At 35.7% G+C, this 20,305-nt stretch overlaps 1 protein-coding gene across 7 annotated transcripts in view; it reads left to right on the top strand.

Annotated features, from left to right (window-relative positions):
- Positions 1-20,305, top strand: part of RPS6KA3 (ribosomal protein S6 kinase A3) — a 112,463-nt gene that overhangs the window by 20,538 nt on the left and 71,620 nt on the right. For 4 of the 7 annotated variants that reach the window (XM_063721398.1, XM_024240403.3, XM_002831445.6 and 1 more), the window contains exon 2: positions 11,748-11,804. In XM_063721398.1, the coding sequence (XP_063577468.1) occupies positions 11,763-11,804 (42 nt within the window). In that variant the 5' untranslated portion in view covers positions 11,748-11,762. Of the gene's footprint in view, positions 1-4,889; positions 4,984-5,896; positions 5,998-11,747; positions 11,805-20,305 lie in introns of those variants that run through there. The other 3 variants (XM_054544398.2, XM_063721397.1, XM_024240404.3) reach the window with 3 other exon arrangements.

The following is a 20,305-nucleotide window of genomic DNA, read 5'->3' as shown; positions in this document are numbered from 1 at the left end:
GGGCTTCATTAAACCTCTGGAAACCAGAATAAATCATTTAACTTGTTTGTAGGACTCCTGAATTAGCCAACCCAAGTAATATCTTAAAGGGTTATCCAGAACTCAGATTTTTAGCCCTAGAAGTGGAAGTGGACCCATTAGGGCAAAGGGCTCTTCAAAATCCCCTCAAATAATAGTAATTGTCGTTTCCCCTGACAAGATGAGCAGGAGGAAAGAGAAGCTGACACCTCCTAAACACCCAGTGTGGTTGGGCATACTGAACTGTACCACAACCTCCAGCATAATTAGGATCCAAATTTTATGGATTAGAAAACTGAGATTCGTATTAAGTCACTTACCCAAAGTCACACCTATAATAAAGAACAAAGCCAGGCTTTGAAACTTGATGTATCAGGCTCCAGAGCTCATGATCTTTACATTGGGATTTCCCTTTTTTTTTTTTTTTTCTCCTTTTCCGAGATGGAGTCGTGCCATTGCCCATGCTGGAGTGCAATGACGCGATCTCGGCTCACTGCAGCCTCCGCCTCCCAGATTAAAGTGATTGTTCTGCCTCAGCCTCCTGAGTAGCTGGGATTACAAGCGTGCACCAGCACGCCTGGCTAATTTTTGTGTTTTTAGTAGAGACGGGGTTTCACCATGTTGACCAGGCTGGTCTCGAACTCCTGACCTCATGATCCACCTGCCTCGGCCTCCCAAGGTGCTGGGATTACAGGTGTGAGCCACCGCGCCTGGCCTCCCAGTCTTGTGTAATCACAGGCATCCTCTAAGACGCCTGTTTAAAAAATAATATACTTAACAATGGGGCTTCTGGGAATTCTGATTCAGTGTTGGGCTGAGATAGGTCCAGGTAATATATCTTTAACAGGAACCATAGGTAATTTTGATCATCAGGCAGATTGGAAAATATTACCAATTCCATTGTGTACTAAGAGGGTTTGAAGGTATTGGAGAAGCAGGAATAGGATTAGGAGTAGATCTCAATTTTTTTAATTGATGCTTTACTAATTTTCTCTAGTAAAATAATAGATCAGATTGTGGAAATTATAAAATTGCTTTAAGTTCCCTTAATCTGCACAAAAACCAATATTGTGTTTTTTTCTTTTAGTTGACAACATTCGTACAGTGAGTTCTTTGGCATTATCTACGTTTACATTGGGGAACAAAAGCACCATTGACAGGTATAGATAAAACTATTCTGAATGCAGAAGTGGGAGAAAAAGTTATGCTTAGAAGTAACGTTAAAAACAGCTTTAAACATAGAATCAGTAACTTCCTTGGGTACGAAAACCCCCCAAAATTTTAAATAACTTTAATCCTTAAAGTTTTATAGAAGATCGTAAAACTTTCAAGCTGGGAGAGCTCCTGGATAGTCACATATTTATGGATGAAGCAACCACAACTTAAAGAGGCTTGGGGGCTTGCCCACAGTTAGTGGCAGACTTTCAAATCCATGCTGGCCAAGATTCCATAGAACTCTTATGGATTACAGATAAATACCAGAAAAAAGCAACTTTTCCAAGGATACACCAGTTTTTAGAAATAAATGTAGTGGCAAGTCATGTTTTCCTTATATTCCCTATTTTGTTTACCTAATTTTTATGTTTTCTTTCATTTTTCATTGTCCTAATAAAAATGATATATTTAAAGCAATCCCTTTTAGGAGATTATGTAATTTGAAGTATTTTATCTGCTCAATGATAGAAAAATGAACCATAACCTTCCTAGAATAGTATATTTAACAAATAAATACTTTCAGAACATGTTGTGCTGAAGAACTCTAGCTTTCTCTACTTTTATTACAAAACTATTTTATGAATGGAGAAAAATGAGCATAGCTAGATGCTTGTACGTGAATTCTAACAGCAGTATAACAGCATTTATATGTAAGTAGTAGGAGCTTTGTATTTGAACTTGAATTTAATTATCTTATCTGCAAATTTAATAGCTCTATGATCTTGGACAAGTTATTAAAATCTCAACCTAACTTTTTTTCTTCTCTACTATATGTAATAACTTACCTCATGGATGATTTTTAATTATTAATTGGGATTCAGTGAGAGAATATGTGTAACACAGGTAGCACTGTAGTTTGAACAAAATAGGCAATGAATAAATGATAGCTGTTACTTATTTCCTTGACCCAGTAGTTATTTAGAAGAATATTAATTTCCGAGTGAGTGCTTTATTTCCTTATTTAATATTTTATTGTAATCAGAAAATGTGACCTGTGTAATTCCTGCCGTTAAGAATTTTAAACTGGCCTGTAATCCTAGCACTTTTCGGAGGCTGAGGTGGGAGGATTGCGTGAGGCCAGGAGTTTGAAGCTGCAGTGAGCCAAGATTGCACCACTGCACTCCATCCTAGGTGACATGGTCAGTTTTTATAACTTTTCATAGAAACTTAAAAGTTGAAAACAACCCATATTCTTTTTACCTTATAAAATTCAGTATCTACCTGTTCTAATATAAATTATTTCAAATGCTTTGTCCTTATTTATTATGCTAGTTGATATTAGTGCACTAAAATTTTCCCATCCATCTTCTTTCCGTTTAGTTTATGTTATATTCTCCAAAGCATCTGTTTTTGTGTTTTGTGGTTGGTTTAGTTATGGTTAAATGTTCAATACTATTATGCATTTACTGTTTTTAATGACTTTTTTGCTTAAAAAGTGAGACATGCCAATTGTAGAAAATACATAGAAGGAAATAAACCTCTGCACTCTTACTATGGAATATTATTAAAAGATTTTTATGTGATTAAGAGTAGGGGTTTTAGGGCCAGGTGTGGTGGCTCATGCTTGTAATCCCAACACTTTGGGAGGCCGAGATGGGTGGATCACTTGAGGTCAGGAGTTCGAGACCAGCCTGACCAACATGGTGAAACCCAGTCTCTACTAAAAGAAAAAAAAAATACAAAAATTAGCTGGATGTGGTGGCACGCACCAGTAGTCCCAGTTACTCAGGAGACTGAGACAGGAGAATCCCTTGAACCCGGGAGGCAGAGGTTGCAGTGAGCCGAGATTGTGCCACTGCACTCCAACCTGGGTGACAGATCCAGATTCCATCTCAAAACAAAAAACAAAAGAGTAGGGGTTTTAGAATTAGATTTGGGTTTGAATTTCAGCTCTACTTATTAGCCTTAGGCAGTATATTAGACTTTCTCATGTATTCAACAAATATTTATTGAACACCTACTGTGTGTGCCAGGCATTTTGCTAGGGGACTGGGGATCCAGTGCTTAGAAAGATTGACATACCTATCTTGGCTTAATTTCCTCATTTGTAAACTGGTGATAATACCTCACAGAGTTGTTAAGAAGCATCAAAGATAACAGTCCTTAGCATTTGCCTGGTGTGTGGTAAGAGCTCAGTAAGTGATAGCAATCATTTTTACTGTGTGTATTCAATATTGATTATATCTTTAATCCAAATAAAATGACTTTTTTACTCAGCTTAAGGTTTTTGCCTTACATTTTATTTTTGGTATTAATGTTATAAACGCTTGTTTTATTTTTTTTTTTATACTTATCTGTTTGGTTTGGGTTTCTCTTTAAAGTAGTAAATAGTTGTTGGTTTACTTTTTAAAAAATATAACCTGATTATTAAAGTTATGATTATCAAACATTTCAAACACATACCAGACTGGAGAGACTAGTGTAATGAACCAACATATTCCCATAACCCAGCCTCAAGGATTATCAAACTCATGGCCAATCTTGTTCCATTTCTGTTTCCTCTTCTCATTCCACCAGCCACCCTCCGATAAACATTTGCATTTATACTTCTTAAAAGATAGACTTTTAAAATTCATAAGGACCTTACTATCATCACTCATAAAACATCAGTAATTCTTTAATAACATCTAATATCCAGTAAGCCACTTCCTTGTGTAATTAAACACTTTAAACTTTACACTTCTTACATTATTACTTTTGGAATGGTTTCCGTCATGTTATTTTACATTTTTTATTCTTGTGAGGTTTTTTTTCTTCTTCCATATAAATTGTTTTGTTTGAGGAGCTTATGAAATATAGAAGAATGAATTATGGAGCTAAAAAGATCTGGGTTTGAATCCTGCTTCTGCCATTCAGTAATTAACTTTGCTGAGCCTTGGTTTCCTCAACTATAAAATAGAAATAATTATACCTGACTCATGTTCTTAGAGTTGAATGTGATGCCTGCATAAAGTATTATTAACAGTCTCTGCCAGTTATTATCTTTAGTGATTCGAACTGTAATATCTATTCTTGGTTACTGTATGGTTTTTCAAAACATTCCAAAATTTGTATTTACTGGATAACTACTAAAACTAATGGTTTTAAAATATCCTTCTAGGAAAGAGAATTTAGAATCTTGGCTTCTCCCACTACCTCTTTTATTTTGAGTTCACATTAATTTAACCTGACGTTACAAATCCTACTTTGAACTTTCTGAAGTGTTTTTTCTTTTATATTGTTTATATACTTATCAATTATTCTTCACTATTGAACCCTTTTCTTTTAGTGGGATTAACTATTTTACTCAGTTATTTCTAGATATTAGGTTGGTGTCAGTATACTTCACCAATTCTTTCCTACCTCAATATTCTTTATCTCTTATTCTCTTTTGATGGTCTAGGATGTACCTTTGAACAATTTATTTTTTAAAAAAAAACTACCAAGATGGTGAAAATTTGACTTTGCAGATCTAAGAATAATTTCCTGTGACCTTTGAACATGAAAAACTAGGATGAGGTATAAAATTCTTAGATCATAACTTTTCCTTTTCAATTCTCTGTAAGTGATTACTTCATTGTCTTCTGGCATTTTATTGTTGCAGAGGAGAAATCTGAGGTCAGTCTGATTTCAGTTCCTTTGAAATAACCTATTTTTTTCTGCTTGTATGCTTGTAGGATTATATCTTTATCCTTGAAATTTAAAAACATTTGCCAGGACATGTCTTGGTGTTGATGATCTCTGTTGAACCTTCTCAGTCTCCAGTCTCAGGTATTTTTTTTTCAGAACTGGAAAGTTTTCTTATACTTTTGATTGATTAAACTGCCTGTTTTTTTTTTCTTTAGGAACATCTGTTATTCATAGATTATTTCTATGTCTGTCTTCCATAGTTTCTTTAAATCTTTTCTTTCTTTTTTTTTTTTTTCTCATTTACTCAAGTTTGTCCTCTGTGGCATGGATTTCGTTTTCTGTAGTGTCAATTCTAATACTTGCTATTCACAATGCAGATTTAATTTTGGCTACTATGTTTTCATTTATTTATTCTTATCTCAACATACTCTTGTTTCATAAGCAGAATCCCCCTTAGACGGTAACACTTCAAAAAACATGAGGTGGATCCCGGCCTGAAACTTGGCCACAACCACAGGACCAGGAAAAAAAAAGTTTCTGAAAGTGTCCTCTTAAACATAAAAATGTAAATATAACCAGAGGTCATTCCTACCCTCATCTAGAAAATAGAACAGTGTTGGGTACTAACAGACCTTAAGTAGCTAGAGGAATAGTAAAGCAGGCATAAGGGCACCTTAACTAGAAATAAACTGATTTTTCTAATTACATGTATTGTTTTTCTCTTTATAAAATTAATACATAATAACTGCATATAACTTTGAAAATACATTACAAAGAAGAAAATCCTATGACCCAGGTAACGACTGATAAGATTTTATATATGTTTTGCCAGTTACATGCACACATGTTGGGAGGAGGGGATGCAAAATTGGGTCATACTATATATTTGTATCCTTTTTAATTTAATATATTGCAAGCATATTTTTTGCATCATTAAATTTTCTTTGAGGCCCTGATTTTAACCATTGCATAGTATTCCTACATATGAATAGATGTATTATGATTTATTTAACCAGTCCCTTGTTGGTCATTTAGATTGTTTTCTATTTTTCAGTATAATGAGTATGATGAATATCACTGTACATAAGTCTTTATGCACATCTCTGATATTTCCTTAGGATAAATGAGGAGCTGATTCTTAATCCTGTCACATTGGTAAGGATTATATACATTCCTTATTAAGAATATAAAGTGCTTGTTTCTTATTGTTTCAATGTGATTGCATAGAAGATTCTTTGGATTCTGAACAATTTGATGGTATCTTAACCAAAGTTTGAGAGAGGTTTCTAATGCCTCATGCTCAGCACCTTCATGATGGAATTCCTATTGTGTAAGCTTTTGGACAGGAAAACCACTGCTGATATCAGGGAGTTTGGAAGGTAGATATACTTGTGAAAACCTGAGGGTGGTATTAAAAAAAAAAAAAGTATGGTCCTTGCTCATTCCTACAACCTGGGTCTCCATATTAATATACTAGGGCTCTATCTAGATCTTTTCTTTTCCTCTTCCCTTCCTGTTATTTCAGACTGTTACTCTCTCTGAAGATTCTTCTCTTAATGTCTGTACGTCCATTTCATTTCTAGGTAGGAGAATGTCAGTAGATGATATACCCTGCTGAGTTCAAGGTAGCATTTTATCAGTCACAGATCATCTTTTGGTCCTAGCATACTTATACATGATGATCTCCTACTGAAATCAAAGTATTTTTTAACTAATTATATATTTTCAGAGGTATCAAACAGCAGCCTGGAAAAGTACATTGTTGTATCATGCCATTACAACAAAGCAATCTGCTTAATAAAGTTGCTTAAAATGAAAGTTTTTAAATTAATAAAATATTTTTAACCTCAGAATTTTCCATAAAATATTTAGGAATACTCTAGAGTTCCTGAAACCTTGATTCAGAAATACTGATTGGAATTGTTCTTTCTCTTTAAGCCTGGAAGATGATCTTAGGTGATAATTTTTTACAACATTGAAAACAATTCCTGCTGAAAGTCAAGGGAACAGTCTCCTTTATCTGATTTGTTCTGATGAGACCCATATTGTAGGTTATCTAATGTGTGACTTTATACACATTTCAGGCTAACAAAGTAAAGCATGATTAGCATTTCCTAACCTTTTCCAGTATTTCACATCACATTTGCATATATACAATCTGCCAGGCTCTGAAATTTTTTGGCTGGAAGGCATTATGGTGGGATGAGAGAGGATAAATACATTTGCCTCACTTTTAAACTATTTTTTGTCCATACTCATTCTCTAGCTACATTGTATAAAAATATAGCACATACATAAATGATCTCTTCCACCCTGCTTAGTGGAAAATTGACTGTAGTGAATGATGGAACAGGTGTTTCAACACTCTCCTATACTTCTTCATTGCATTACATCTTTAGAAGTTACCTGTAGAAATGTAATGTTACACAGTCAATTGAGGCAAAAGAGAGGAAAAGTAACATTTACTGAACATAGACTGTCTCTTGGTGGATCTTTTTAATTACAACATCCCTGTGAGAGAGATACTATGTGCATCTTGTGAGTGAAGAAACTGAGGCTCAAAATGTTAAATAACTTACCCAAGTTCGGGTAACTACGCCAGTAAGTGACAGAATTGGGGTTTAAACGTGGTACTGACCAGCTTTAGAACACATTTTTTCCCACTTGTTTTTTAAAATTAGAGAAATATATTTTCTTGTTTAACAAGTACTATTCCTTAAACTTAGGAAACAATAGAAAGTAAAATACTGAGTAAGACCCATAATCCATGTAACCTAATCTCTAATAAAACCAACGATCATTTTCCAAATGGGAAACTTAACTGCAGAAGTAACTCTGCTCGTTTCTAATAGATAACATTTGAATCCTTGTTTTGATGAAGTGATAGAAAAGTTTCATTTAAATAAAGATGCTTTTTTTGGTAGAAAAAGCTTTGTAAAGCTTCACTGGTATGTAGGATAACATTGGCTCGCTGCTTTAAAAATTAAATTGTTCAACATTTTAAATTTTTGCCAAACTCAGGAGGTAGCTATTTTTACAAAAAGTAGAGCATAAAATACCCTTCAGATTATGTTTCACTCAATTTTTTTCTTAGGTTGCTTTGTTAGTATATACTATACTATTAGCTGGGTGAGTATTTGAGAAAAGAAAGTTTATTGTAAAATTTGAGATGACGTGAAGCTGAAAATAGTGAAGAGGCTGATTGACAGATTGGGAATCTAATGTATAGAGACTGTAGCAATGGATGAGAGCTGGAAAAAGATGAATCAAAAATTTTAAATAAAGTTTTATTCATGGAACTAAGAGTAACAACAGGTATGGATAGAGGATGCAGGTTGTGGTTGCAGTGCAAGAAGACAAGGATTTAATCAGAAAACTTGATATGTCAGCATTGTGTTGAGGGCATTCCAAAAATAATGCATATGTGAACGGCATTAGCATAAGTTTATTTTCTAGGACAAGGGAGATAATATGACCTTTACTCTGCATTGGTCGTTTGAGGGTTGAAATGTTAATTACATGCAATTCCATATACCACCCTTTAAGATGATTTGGAGTGTGTTCAGAGAAGAAGATGGTGATGAGTCTTACCTGTCTTAAAGAAATGTTTGAAGGAACTTAAGTTATCTAGAAAAGACAAGACTCAGGGTGGATTAGAGTCATAGATGTAGATTTACTTCCTGTGACTTTGCAGATAGAGTACAGGCAAGTTAGTCATCATTTATTAGTAATCCTCTTAAAGAGAATTCACAGCTGAGGAAAGTTGCTATATAATGAAAAATTTCATGTAGCAGGCAGTACTTTTTCAGAGATATTATAGTGCCTAGTGAGGTAGTACATTCTTGTCCTGGTAGTATTTAAGCGTAAGTAAGAACGGAGTAGAAAGAATTGAAACGTATTATGTGTAGTAGGAACAGAAGACTTTTGAGATGCCTTATCAATTCAAAGATTTTTTAAATTCCAAGATCAAAAGGACTTTACAGAGTATTTTATCCTCATGAAGCTACCTCACCTTAGTAATAATGTGCATTGGTACAGCTCTTTAACATTTATAAAGTTCTTTCTTCTGAATTACCTCGTTTTTGAGCCTGGTAATAATCCTTTGGGTAGCTAGGACAAGTATCCTTATTTTGAACAGGTAAAGTAATAGGCTAAGAGAAAGTCTGAATTGCCTCAAATCATAAAGCTTATAAGCAGCAGCCTAGGGCTCTATCCTTGGTCTGCGAATTCCAAGTTTAGTGCTGTTTCTCCTGTAGCAGTTTTCTTTAAAAGTAAGTTATAAGTTGTGACACTTGCTTTGCATACATTAAAAATTGCAAGGAACAGATGGTTCTTAAATTTTATTCCTATGAAAAACGTACGTGTAGCTCAAGTTAGACTGAGGGTTCTAAACGCCAAACAATGGAGAGTCATGGGGGCAAGTCTGTGTTACAGAAAGATAACTGTTTACAATTAATGAAAAAATCTGGTTTGGGCTGCTAGATGAATGATCGTGCCATTCATTAAGATGACAAATATAGGAGAGGGAGCAGATTGGTGGGCCAGAGGTGAGGTAATTGAATTTTGGACGTAAGAAAACTAACTGACATTGATTGTTTACTAAGTGCCACATACTATGGTTAGGGTTTTATATCATTTAACTCATTTAGTCTTTACTACAACCCTCTAAAGATGAGACTTTTCAATCTTCATTTTCCATATGAAGAAACTGAAAAGCTTAGATTGTTGAAAGAACCTGTCCAAGACTTCATAATTAATAGGGTAAGAATAGGAATTTGAATCTCTATGTCTGACAACAGAGCCACAGTTGTTAGGAGCTAGTTCTATGGGAGATTTGGATAAGAACAACCAGTAGTCAATCAGTTGAATAAATGGTTGTCACTTTGAGGAAAAAGAAATATTCCGGAGATAACATGAGTATCTTTATACCAAAGAAATGGGCAGTGTTATAGCCTTTGAACATACCTTAGGAAAATAAAGATTTTATACTTGCCTCCCTACCTTTTCCTGAATTTTGGCACTGTTTCTGTGCTTCATAGTATTATATAGGCATTCCCTAATCTAGGAACATCTTCTATGAGTGGTGAAAATGAAAGGTGCCCTTTGTATAAGGTCAGCAGACCTTCTAAGATAGGGGCTATGTTTTATTAACTTTTATCTCCAGCTCAGTGCCTAGAACATAGGTTGAATGAAATGAAATGAATGAATGGATGGATGGTAAATAGGGATGAGAAGAACAAAGAGGGGAGTTCATATTTAGAGCAGCTGCCTCATGTGAGGTATGAGGTGATAGGTGGGCTGCCTTTTATTTCCCAGGTGATAATGCTCCAAAGATGGTTAGCTTAGATCCTTGTATACTTGTTGAATTAATAGTTAGGACTACTCCTTTTTCCAGTAAGGGAGTGAGAGAAGAAACTATGTGTTCCTGACTTCCATTTTTGTGGTTTTTAAAAATTACACAAATAATACATATTCATTATAGACATTGTAGACACATTAGAATATTCAAATAAGCAAAAATAAACAATTTAAATTGTCTAAAATTCTGCCACCCAGAGATAACCACTGTTAACATTTTGGTGTATATCCTTCCAGAGATTTTCCCATAAAAATATATACATTGAAATATGTATATATTTATTTAGAATGGGATCATTACAATCCATATTGTTTTGTAAACTGCTTTTTCACTTCTTACATGTGACTGTCTTTCCATGTCAATGAATTTACATCTTTATCATTTTAATGACTGCATAGTATTCCATTATAAGGATGTACCATAATATATTTAACTAGTTCTCTATTGTTAGGAATTTAGGTTTCCAATTTGAAGTTCTTTTTGGAATAAAAGTTATGGTGAGCATTCTTGTATGTACATCTTTGTACACTTGTCTACTTTTTTTAAAAAAGTAGAATCGATGAGACATTTCAAAATTTTATGTGTGGTATTTTGTTTTTTTTTAAAATACAGACTCAGATTGCCTTCCTGAAAGTTTGTGCTGATTCACACTTTCTCCAGCAGTATGTCCAGAGTGCTCTCTCCCCTGTACCCTCGTTAATACTGAATGGTTTTTTGTTTTTGTTTTTGTTTTTGTTTTGTAAATCATTACCAATTTGAAAGGCAAAAGGTGTCTTTGGGTTAAATGCATTTCTTTGATGAGTACTAAGGCTGAACTCTTTTTTCCCTTATTGCTCATTTCTGTTGAGGTTCATCGTTTTTTCTTACAGGTTTGTAAAACAAAGCTCTTTATGTATTGAGGATACAAACCCTTTGTTATATGTTGCCTTTTTTTTGTAATCAGTTTGTCTTTTATCTTGTTTTGTGTCTGGCAGAAGTTTTAAACTTTTATAGATTCAAATGTCATTTTTTTCTTTATGATTTCAACCCTCTTTACCCCATGAGTATTGTTCACCTATATTCTAATACTTGTATAATTTTATTTTTTCACATCTAAATGTTTAATCCATCTGGAATTTATTTTGATGTAGAGATTGGGCTTAATTTTCTCTGAAATAATTAATCAGTTCGTTTGATTAATTATGAATGGAGTTGGAATTTAGAGTGTGTTTTGCCATACACTGTTGTAAATGATGTTTGGTGAGGCTTAAATGAGACCATTTGTAATGCATTTAACTATTAAACTCAAGGGCTCACGTGGAAAGGTAATAATCATTTATTATATGATTTCCATGAAAAAATGTCTTTATAGTTTCAAATAATTAACTTTTGAAGCACATCCTGTTGCAAATTTAGCAACTGCATACTCATATGGTGGTTCTACTTCATTAGAGCCCTTTAGGGGTGAAAATCTTCCACAATTTTTTTTTTTTTTGTCTGCCTTCATTTAACTTTAACTGATGTGAGGTCTGTTTTGGTAACTTTCTGCTTGCTGTGCTTTTCACAGAATGGACAGCAAATTATGGATGAACCTATGGGAGAGGAGGAGATTAACCCACAAACCGTAAGTAAAATATTTTGTCACAAAGGGTATAGATAAATGAAATACTGTAAAATTATTATTATTTTTCAACTGAGCAGAGTAATCATTTTACAGTATTAGAAACTTGTCGATCCTTTCACATTAACTTCACCAGACTACATTATTGAGTATGCCAGGGACCTTTCTAAAAACTGTTTGATAAGAGTGATTTTAAGAGAATGATAAAACAAATTGCTTTATATTGTTGAAAGTTTTTCATTAGTGCCTAAAGCTTATGTTTTTTTGTTTCTTGGGGATTTTTTTGAGATGGAGTTTTGTTCTTGTCGCCCAGGCTGGAGTGCAATGGCGCAATCTCAGCTCACTGCAACCTCAGCCCCCTGGGTTCACAGGATTCTCCTGCCTCAGCCTCCTGAGTAGTTGGGATTACAGGCGCTCACCACCACACCTGGCTAATTTTTGAATTTTTGTAATTTTAGTAGAGGTGGGGTTTCACCAAGTTGGCCAGGCTGGTCTCAAACTCCTGACCTCAGGTGATCTGCCCACCTCAGCCTCCCAAAGTGCTGTGATTACAGGCCTGAGCCACTGCGCCTGGCCTTAAGCTTATGTTTTTAAATAACCAAATTGAACGTAAATTTGTTAAAGACAGACATATAAAGGTCATACTTTACAGATACGTTTAACATAGAAAGTGGATATTCACCATTTCCTCATCTGGTTTTTTTGTTGTTGTTCACTCCTGAATCCCCAGTAACTAAACCAATGTGCCTGGCACATAATGGACACTCATTAAATATCACATAAATGAATTAGTAAATTGTTCCCTACCACCACTCACAGAATAACCATTGTCAGCAGCTAAGTTATAGTCGTCTTGATATTTTGTACATAAGATAATTATTATTTACGTTTACAAAATACATATTCTGCAACTTGTTCTTTTTACTTAACATGTCTTGAACATCTTTGTATGACAATACATATAGAACTACCTCTTTGTTTTGTTTTTTTGTTTTGGGGGTTATTTGAGACAAGGTCTCTCTCCCTGTCAGCCAGGCTAGAGTGCAGTGGTAGAGTCATGACTCACTGTAACCTCAAACTCCTGGGCTCAAGCAACCCTCCCACCTCAGCCTTCTTAGTAGCTAGGACTACAGGCACATGCCACGACACCCAGCTAATTTTTTTTTAATGTTTGTGTTTTTTGTACAGATGGAGTCTTGCTATGTTGCCCAGGCTGGTCTTGAACTGGCCTCAGGCAATCCTCCTGCCTCAGCCTCCCAAAGCATTGGGATTACAGGTGTTAGCCGCCATGCCCAGCCAGATCTACCTCTTTTTAAAGTGGTTACACAGTTACAGTATTCTATTTTATGAATATCCTATATTTAATGTAATTTTCCCCTATTTTTGTGAATTTGTGTTTCAGTAGGATATGGTCTTAGAAAAGGATGTACTGAAACCAAGGGTATAAACATTTAAATCAATAGACATTTATCAAATTTTCCATCAAAATTTCAGTATATGAGAATACCTGTTTGAGTATTGCCTACTCAACACTAGGTATTATCAGAAAATATTTTTAATTTGAGTGACTCTAGATAAATAATACTTTCCCTTTTTTTCTTTTTCTTTTTTTCTTTTTTGAGACAGAGTCTCGCTCTGCTGCTCAGGCTGGAGTGCAGTGGTGTGATCTCAGCTCACTGCAACTTCCGACTCCCAGGTTCAAGCCATTCTCCTGCCTCAGCCTCCTGAGTAGCTGGGATTACAGGCAACCGTCACCACGCCTGACTGATTTTTGCAATTTTAGTAGAGATGGGGTTGCACAATGTTGGCCAAGCTGGCCTCGAACTCCTGACCTCAAGTGATCCACCCATCTTGGCCTCCCAAAGTGCTGGGATTACAGGCTGAGCCACCATGCCTGGCTGACTTTCCCATTTTAATTTGCATCTCATTTCATTACTAGTGAGGTTGAGTATCCATCATTATTGGCGTTTGTTATTTTATGTTTTGCTCAGTTTTCTTTGGGGTTACTTCTTGTCTCCTTATTGGTCTGTACAATCTCTGTATATATTCTGGATATTAACTCCATGTCTATTATATATCTTGTAATATGTTTTTTTAAACATTGATTATGTGCCTTTCATTGTAGTATGTACGGAAGTTTTTTTTTTGTTTTTTGTTTTGTTTGTTTGTTTGTTTGTTTGTTTTTTGAGACGGAGTCTTGCTCTGTCATCCAGGCTGGAGTGCAGTGGCACTACCTCGGCTCACTGCAGCCTCTGCCTCCCGGGTTCAAGCGATTCTCCTGCCTCAGCCTCCTGAGTAGCTGGGATTACAGGCACGCGCCACCACGCCTGGCTAATTTTTGTATTTGTGGTAGAGACGGGGTTTCACCATATTGGTCAGGCTGGTCTCAAACTCCTGATCTTGTGATCTGCTCGCCTCGGCCTCCCAAAGTGCTGGGATTACAGGCGTGAGCCACTGTGCCTGGCCAGAAGTTGTCATTTTTAAATGGTCACATCTGGCTTCTGGGTTTCATGCTTTGGTTAGAAAATCCTTCCCTACACTAAGGTTATAAAAATAATCCTTTTACATTTTGATCTTTTATAGTTTTTTGGTGTTTTTTGTTTTGTTTTACATTTAGATCTGTGATCCACTTGGAATTTAGTACCTGGTCTGAGGTAGAAATCTCACTTTTCTTTCCAAATAGATAGCCTGTTACCCTAACCTCTATTTATTGAATAAATAAAATCTGTTATTTCCCTACTCGTTTGAGATACCTCTTTTATCATGTATAAAATTGCCTTATACCCCTTGTATCAGTTTCCTGCTTTGCCATAACAAATTACCACAAACTGGGTGGTTTAAAACAACAGGTGGCTCTCGGGGAGGTTCCTTCGTTGCGTATTCCAGCTTCTGGTGTTTGCCAGCAATCCTTGGCATTCCATGGCTTGTAGATACATCATTCCACTCTCTGCCTCGGGCATCAGATGATCTCTCTGTTTGTGTCTGTGTCCAAATTTCCCTCTTCTCATGAGACCACTAGTCATTGGATTGGGACCATCCCACTCCAATATGACTTCATCTTAATTACATCTGCAAAGACACTGGTTTCAAATAAGGTCACATTCACCATTACTGGGGATTACTTGAACATACCTTTTTGGAGGGCACAATTCAACCCACAATCCCCCTGAATATTTTGACTTTACATACTTTTTCAATTACTGTCATTTTATTATATGTTTTTTTTTAATGTGGTAAAGCAAGCCTTCCCACCTTTTTACTTTTGTAAAAAGTCTTATATGTAGTCTTATAAATGTAGTCCTATACATTTAATCTTCCAGATAAACTTTACAATCAGTTCATCAAGTACTTCTGAAAAATTTATTGGGATTTTTATGAGAATTGCCTTAAATTTACAGATTAACATGAAAAGTTATTTTAACAATATTGAGTCTTCACATTCAGGGACATTCATTTTTTCTGATTTTCTTTTACATTCTTTATCAAAATTTTATGGTTTCTTGGCTGGGCGTGGTGGCTTATGCCTGTAATCCCAGCACTTTGGGAGGCTGAGGCAAGAGGTTCGCTTAAACCCAGGAGTTCGAGACCACCCTGGGCAGCATAGTAAGTCCCTGTCTCTACTACAGATTTAAAAATAAGCCAAGCGTGGTGGCATATGCTGTGGTCTCAGCTACTTGGGAGGCTGAGGCAGAGAATCACTTGAACCCAGAAGTTTGAGGCTGCAGTGAGCTATGATCATGCCACTGCACTCCAGCCTGGGCGACAGAATGAGACCCTGTCTGAAAAAAAAAAAAAAAAAAAAGTTATAGTTTTTTACATACAGTTCTTGTGCATTTGTTAAGTTATGGGTATTTTATAGTTTTACAGTCTTTGTTATGTCGTAAGTGGGATTTTTTTTTTCTGCTATGTTTTCCATCTGGTTATTGCATATGTATATTTAAAATGTTAGGTGTTTCTATCTGTTTTTTAGCATCTTAGGAGTGTTAACTTTTCAGAAATCAAACAAATTGTCATGAACATTATGTCAGTTGTGGAAGAATAAGATCATTTTAACCTTCTGCTTAAAACACCTCCATAGTTTTATGGTTCCTTTAAATAAAAACCCAACCTCCATAACATGACCTACCAGGCCCTGCGTAATAAGGCTTTGCATACTTCTCTCCACATCCTCTCTAGCCGCACACCTCTACCCTCTACTGAAAGTCCAGTCACTCAAATGTATCAGCTTCTCTTTTGCTTATGGGCTTTCAAAGGCAATGTTCCTTCTCCCAGAATTCTTTTCCCTTACCGCCATCCCCACTACTTAATTCGTGGTCATCTTTCAGATCTGTTTAGGTGTCATTTCAACTGAGATGTCTTCCCTTTACAACTACCACTTCCACTTTCACCTTGAGTTAAGTGTTTTTCCTTTTTGCTGCCACAGGAGCCTGTGCATACCTTAAAAGGCAACACCATACCAGCTTCCATTGCTTATTTACTTGGTCTATATTCCCTACTAAACTGTGAGTTGAATGAGGCAGTGACCAAGTCTGACTTATTCCTTGTTTTATGTCTGTGCCCAGTACCCAGTTGGTGTTCAATAAGTATTTGTTAATTAAATGAATGAATGGATTAAGTTTTAGCTAGCGTAGGGACCCAGGCATGGGGCCTAGTGCCCTGAGCTGCCTTCAGATTCCTGCCCTCTCCAAAACCATTTGAGGCAGTTTACTTCATTAGTCTGTAGTATATATATTTACATGTAAGCTAATGTAAAAACAATCAGAAGGAAAACCTCCAAGTTTTTTATTCTCTGTAGTCTAAAAGCATTTTCCATTGTGATGTTAAATGGTTTGTACTTTCTCCTACTCATGGCTTTAGTAGCGTTTACATCTGCAAGAACCTGCATTCTAGAGACAGGTCAGAAAGATGCAGGACTAAGATACTACCAGCAATGCAGATGAGACTGTTGAGCAGATCATTCCAGATGATACAAATTAGGCTTAGATGTCAGATAAAAGCCTGGTATTTAATATTTATTTAATGATATTAAATACAAAAGATTGTCAAAATATTTATTAACCTTATAATTTAAAATTGTATTTGCCTTTTATATATAATTAAAAGTTTTCCTTTTGTCAACTACTAATAATTTACATAGGGAATGTTGAGATGTTGTATTATCTATTTGATGTGTTACAAATTACTCCAAACTTAGTGGCTTAGAACTACACACATTTATTATCTCCCAGTTTCTGTGGACCAGCAATTTGGGCAGAGCTTAGCCGCATCTTTTGGTTCAGAGGCTCTCTCAGACTTGAAATTAAGGTGTGGACCAGGGGTAGAGTTTCATCTGAAACTTGACTAGGGAAGGATCTGCTTCTAAGCTCACATGGATGCTGGCCCAGATTCCTGGTCCACCAAAACTGTGAGATAATAAATTTATGTATGGAGGTCGTCAGCTGGTAGGCTTTCTTGCAGGTTCATTGGCCCCTTTTCCATGGGCCAGAATGCAGAATGTAATGATAAGCCACTTTTGACTAGGCCAAGACAGTAGAGAAGGTGGATAATAAGAGAAGAAATCTGGGTCCCTTAATGACCTAATGGTCTAGTGACACCTCTTCACCCAAAAGTATGCTCTTAACCTATGGACTACTCTGTGGGGGGGGGGGGAAGAAAAAGGCACTTACTTTGTTTGAGTTGTCGCATTTGGGGATCTTTTTCTTATAGTAGCTTAGTCCATATTCTAACTACATCTAGTCATTCGTTAACAAAGTAGTTAATGAATGTCTATTAGGTGCCAAGTACTCTGCTACATTCGTTGTTACAGAAGCATATAAGGGAAACTTGCAGCTTTAAAAATGGCAAAATAAAGTTGTTTTTGTCCTCTTCTTCTCTGCGAAATTACCACCCAAAACAACAAGGAGAATAAGAGATCAGAACTTTGGTCTTTGAAATCAGAAGATATCTGTAACTTGAACCACAAGACATAAATATGAAAAGCAGATAGAAGAGTGGTAACAAGATGAAATTAATAGAACATAAGTGATTTTAGAGGAATATCCTAATGGTGAGCAAGTCTTATTCAAGGCCCCCAGAGCCTCAGAAGAGCTCAAAAATGGGGTCGCCAGGTACTGTGGAACATGGACATATGGCATGGGGCTGAAAACAGAGATTGGTTGAATATTGATATAAAGAGTTTTTAGTTCCTCTCTCCTCTGGAGACAGAAGGTATTTCACAGAGAAAACCAGAGAAGCTGTATACTTGGGCACCTTGGACACAGGAAGAAGTAGGGTAAGGCACTGGGCTGGAAACAGGGAGGTCAAGTGAAAACCTATTGCTAAATGGTGACCTGGTCCCATTCCAACCACTAGGGACCATATCCTCCAGGAAGGAGGATGGGCGTTGTGACTGAAGAAATGTCAGATACTGTCCTTTGGGAGACCTTTAGTGTAAAGGCTGCCTAGTTGGCCAGTTAACCTATAAGAAAGCCTCCCAGTTGACAAGCCACATAACTTCCAGGCCACTTCTTAATGCCTCACTCTCAAATATTTATGGAAAGCCAAATATCACCAGTTATTTGAGGCAGTCTTCCAGTATAAAAGAATGAGATCTTGGAAGAACAAACAATGCAGGGAAAAAGCAAGTTTAATTAGTGTCCTCTGAGTGTTGAGACAAAATTGATTCCCTAAGAAAAAGTAACTTGCCATAAAAAAGAAATCATAAAAGAAGAAACTCTTAGAAGTTAAAAATATAATAGGAATGTTTTGTATTTTAGTAGAACATTTACAAACTAAAATTGAGGAAAGCTCTCAAAAAGTAGAACAATAAGAGGTAGAAAGTAGGAGACAGAAAGAAGAGCAATCTAACATCTAACTAATAGGAATTCCAGAAAGAGACAATAGAGGAAATGAAGGGGAAGAAAGCAGGAAAGAAATACCATAAGAAACATTTTTTTTTACATTGTAATATCTCTGAAATCAGAATGGTTGTTATAATCCATAGTATGATATATATTAATTGACAGCATCTTTTCTTTCATAATGGTATAATGATAATCATGCTTTTAGATTAAGTGGAATACTAAAATACCAAATTAAAAAAAAAAAGCAATTTTCCAAAATGAGGACCATGAGTCTCCAGATTACAACATCCCTCTGAAAGCCTATTAATGAGAGAAATTTTAAAAAACCCTACTCTCAAGAAGGCTCATCTCTGAAATATCAAAACACTAGTGATAAAGGGAAGACCCTAAAAGCTTTTAGAGATTTTTTTAATCCTATATAAAAGATTGGATAGAAGAATATTAGACTTTTCAGCATTAGAAGTTAGAAAACAAGGAGCAACGCCTTTAAAATGCTCAGTGAAAATGATTTTCAGCCAAGATATTTTCAGATACGGACCTATTTTAGGAAGTTGCTGGAAAATGGGCTCTGCCAACACTAGAGGGTTATTAACTAAGTAAGAGAGACATGGGATTCGGCAACAAAAGATCCAGTACTACAAGCATGATGAAAGTTTTTTCCCATTATGATTAAAGGAAGCTTCAGAAGACTAGTTCATTCAGTAAGCTTAGAGAGTACTCAGTCCAGATTGAAGTAGACAGATAATTTCAAGAATGCTGCCTCCAGGAACAGGATTGGGGGAAGAGGTGGGGGAATAGAAGTGATGAATCTAAATAGGCTTGAGTATTGAAAATTCACTTGAGAGGCTGTTGCAGAGTAGGAAGAATTTGAAATAGATACAAAGAAAATACAAGCAAATTAAAAAACAAAGCAACTGTAAACTTAAGGAAAAACAAAAATTGTACACAAGAGATGTAACTAAAGTATATTCTTTACCTCGGCAGTGAGCAGTGTTTACATAGTCATAATAATTGTAAAGACTAAATATTGATTTAACTAAAATCTGTGATATGAGTGCCAAGTCATCTGTAATAGGATGTCTAAAGGTAATATCTGAAATTGATGAATCAAGAGAAAGTATTATAAGGTTATTATTTATCATATAAAGGCAAATACCAGAGGGAACAATGAAAAGAACTGAAAGGGTACCAAGAGCATAGAGTACTGCTGCTTTCTCATTACAAGCCTTGAAATGCTTTTTGACCCTTTATAAAGCCTTTGATAAAAATTTAAGTGAAATTTAAAAAGTAGTTGTAACTGGTGTGATCAGGCAAAAATTCACAGAAGGCATGAAATTTAACCTGATTCTTAAAAAATGGTACAGGATTTTTGAGAAGTAAATGTCAACATTTGGGTAAATGCACTTTTATGGGAAAATGGTGTAAACAAAAGTCAAAGGGAGGAAAAGTGAGATGTGTTGGAGATAGCTAAATCAGTTTGACTAAAAGGATAGTCATAAAGGAGAGCCTGATTTCTCCTGAACATTAAATACTGTCACTCAGACCTTCTTAGTGTATGGAGTTAATCCTGTGATGTCTCTTGAACATATCCCCTAGGTTTCTATTTGTGATAGAGCCGTTCTGTTCTGGCTGGATTTTTCTGTTCTTCACATACTTAATCTC

This window comes from Pongo abelii, chromosome X (assembly GCF_028885655.2).
Source record: "Pongo abelii isolate AG06213 chromosome X, NHGRI_mPonAbe1-v2.0_pri, whole genome shotgun sequence".
NCBI classification, from domain to species: Eukaryota; Metazoa; Chordata; class Mammalia; order Primates; family Hominidae; genus Pongo; species Pongo abelii.
The sequence above is the reverse complement of the archived record's forward strand: the minus strand, read 5'-3'. Positions and strand labels throughout refer to the sequence as shown.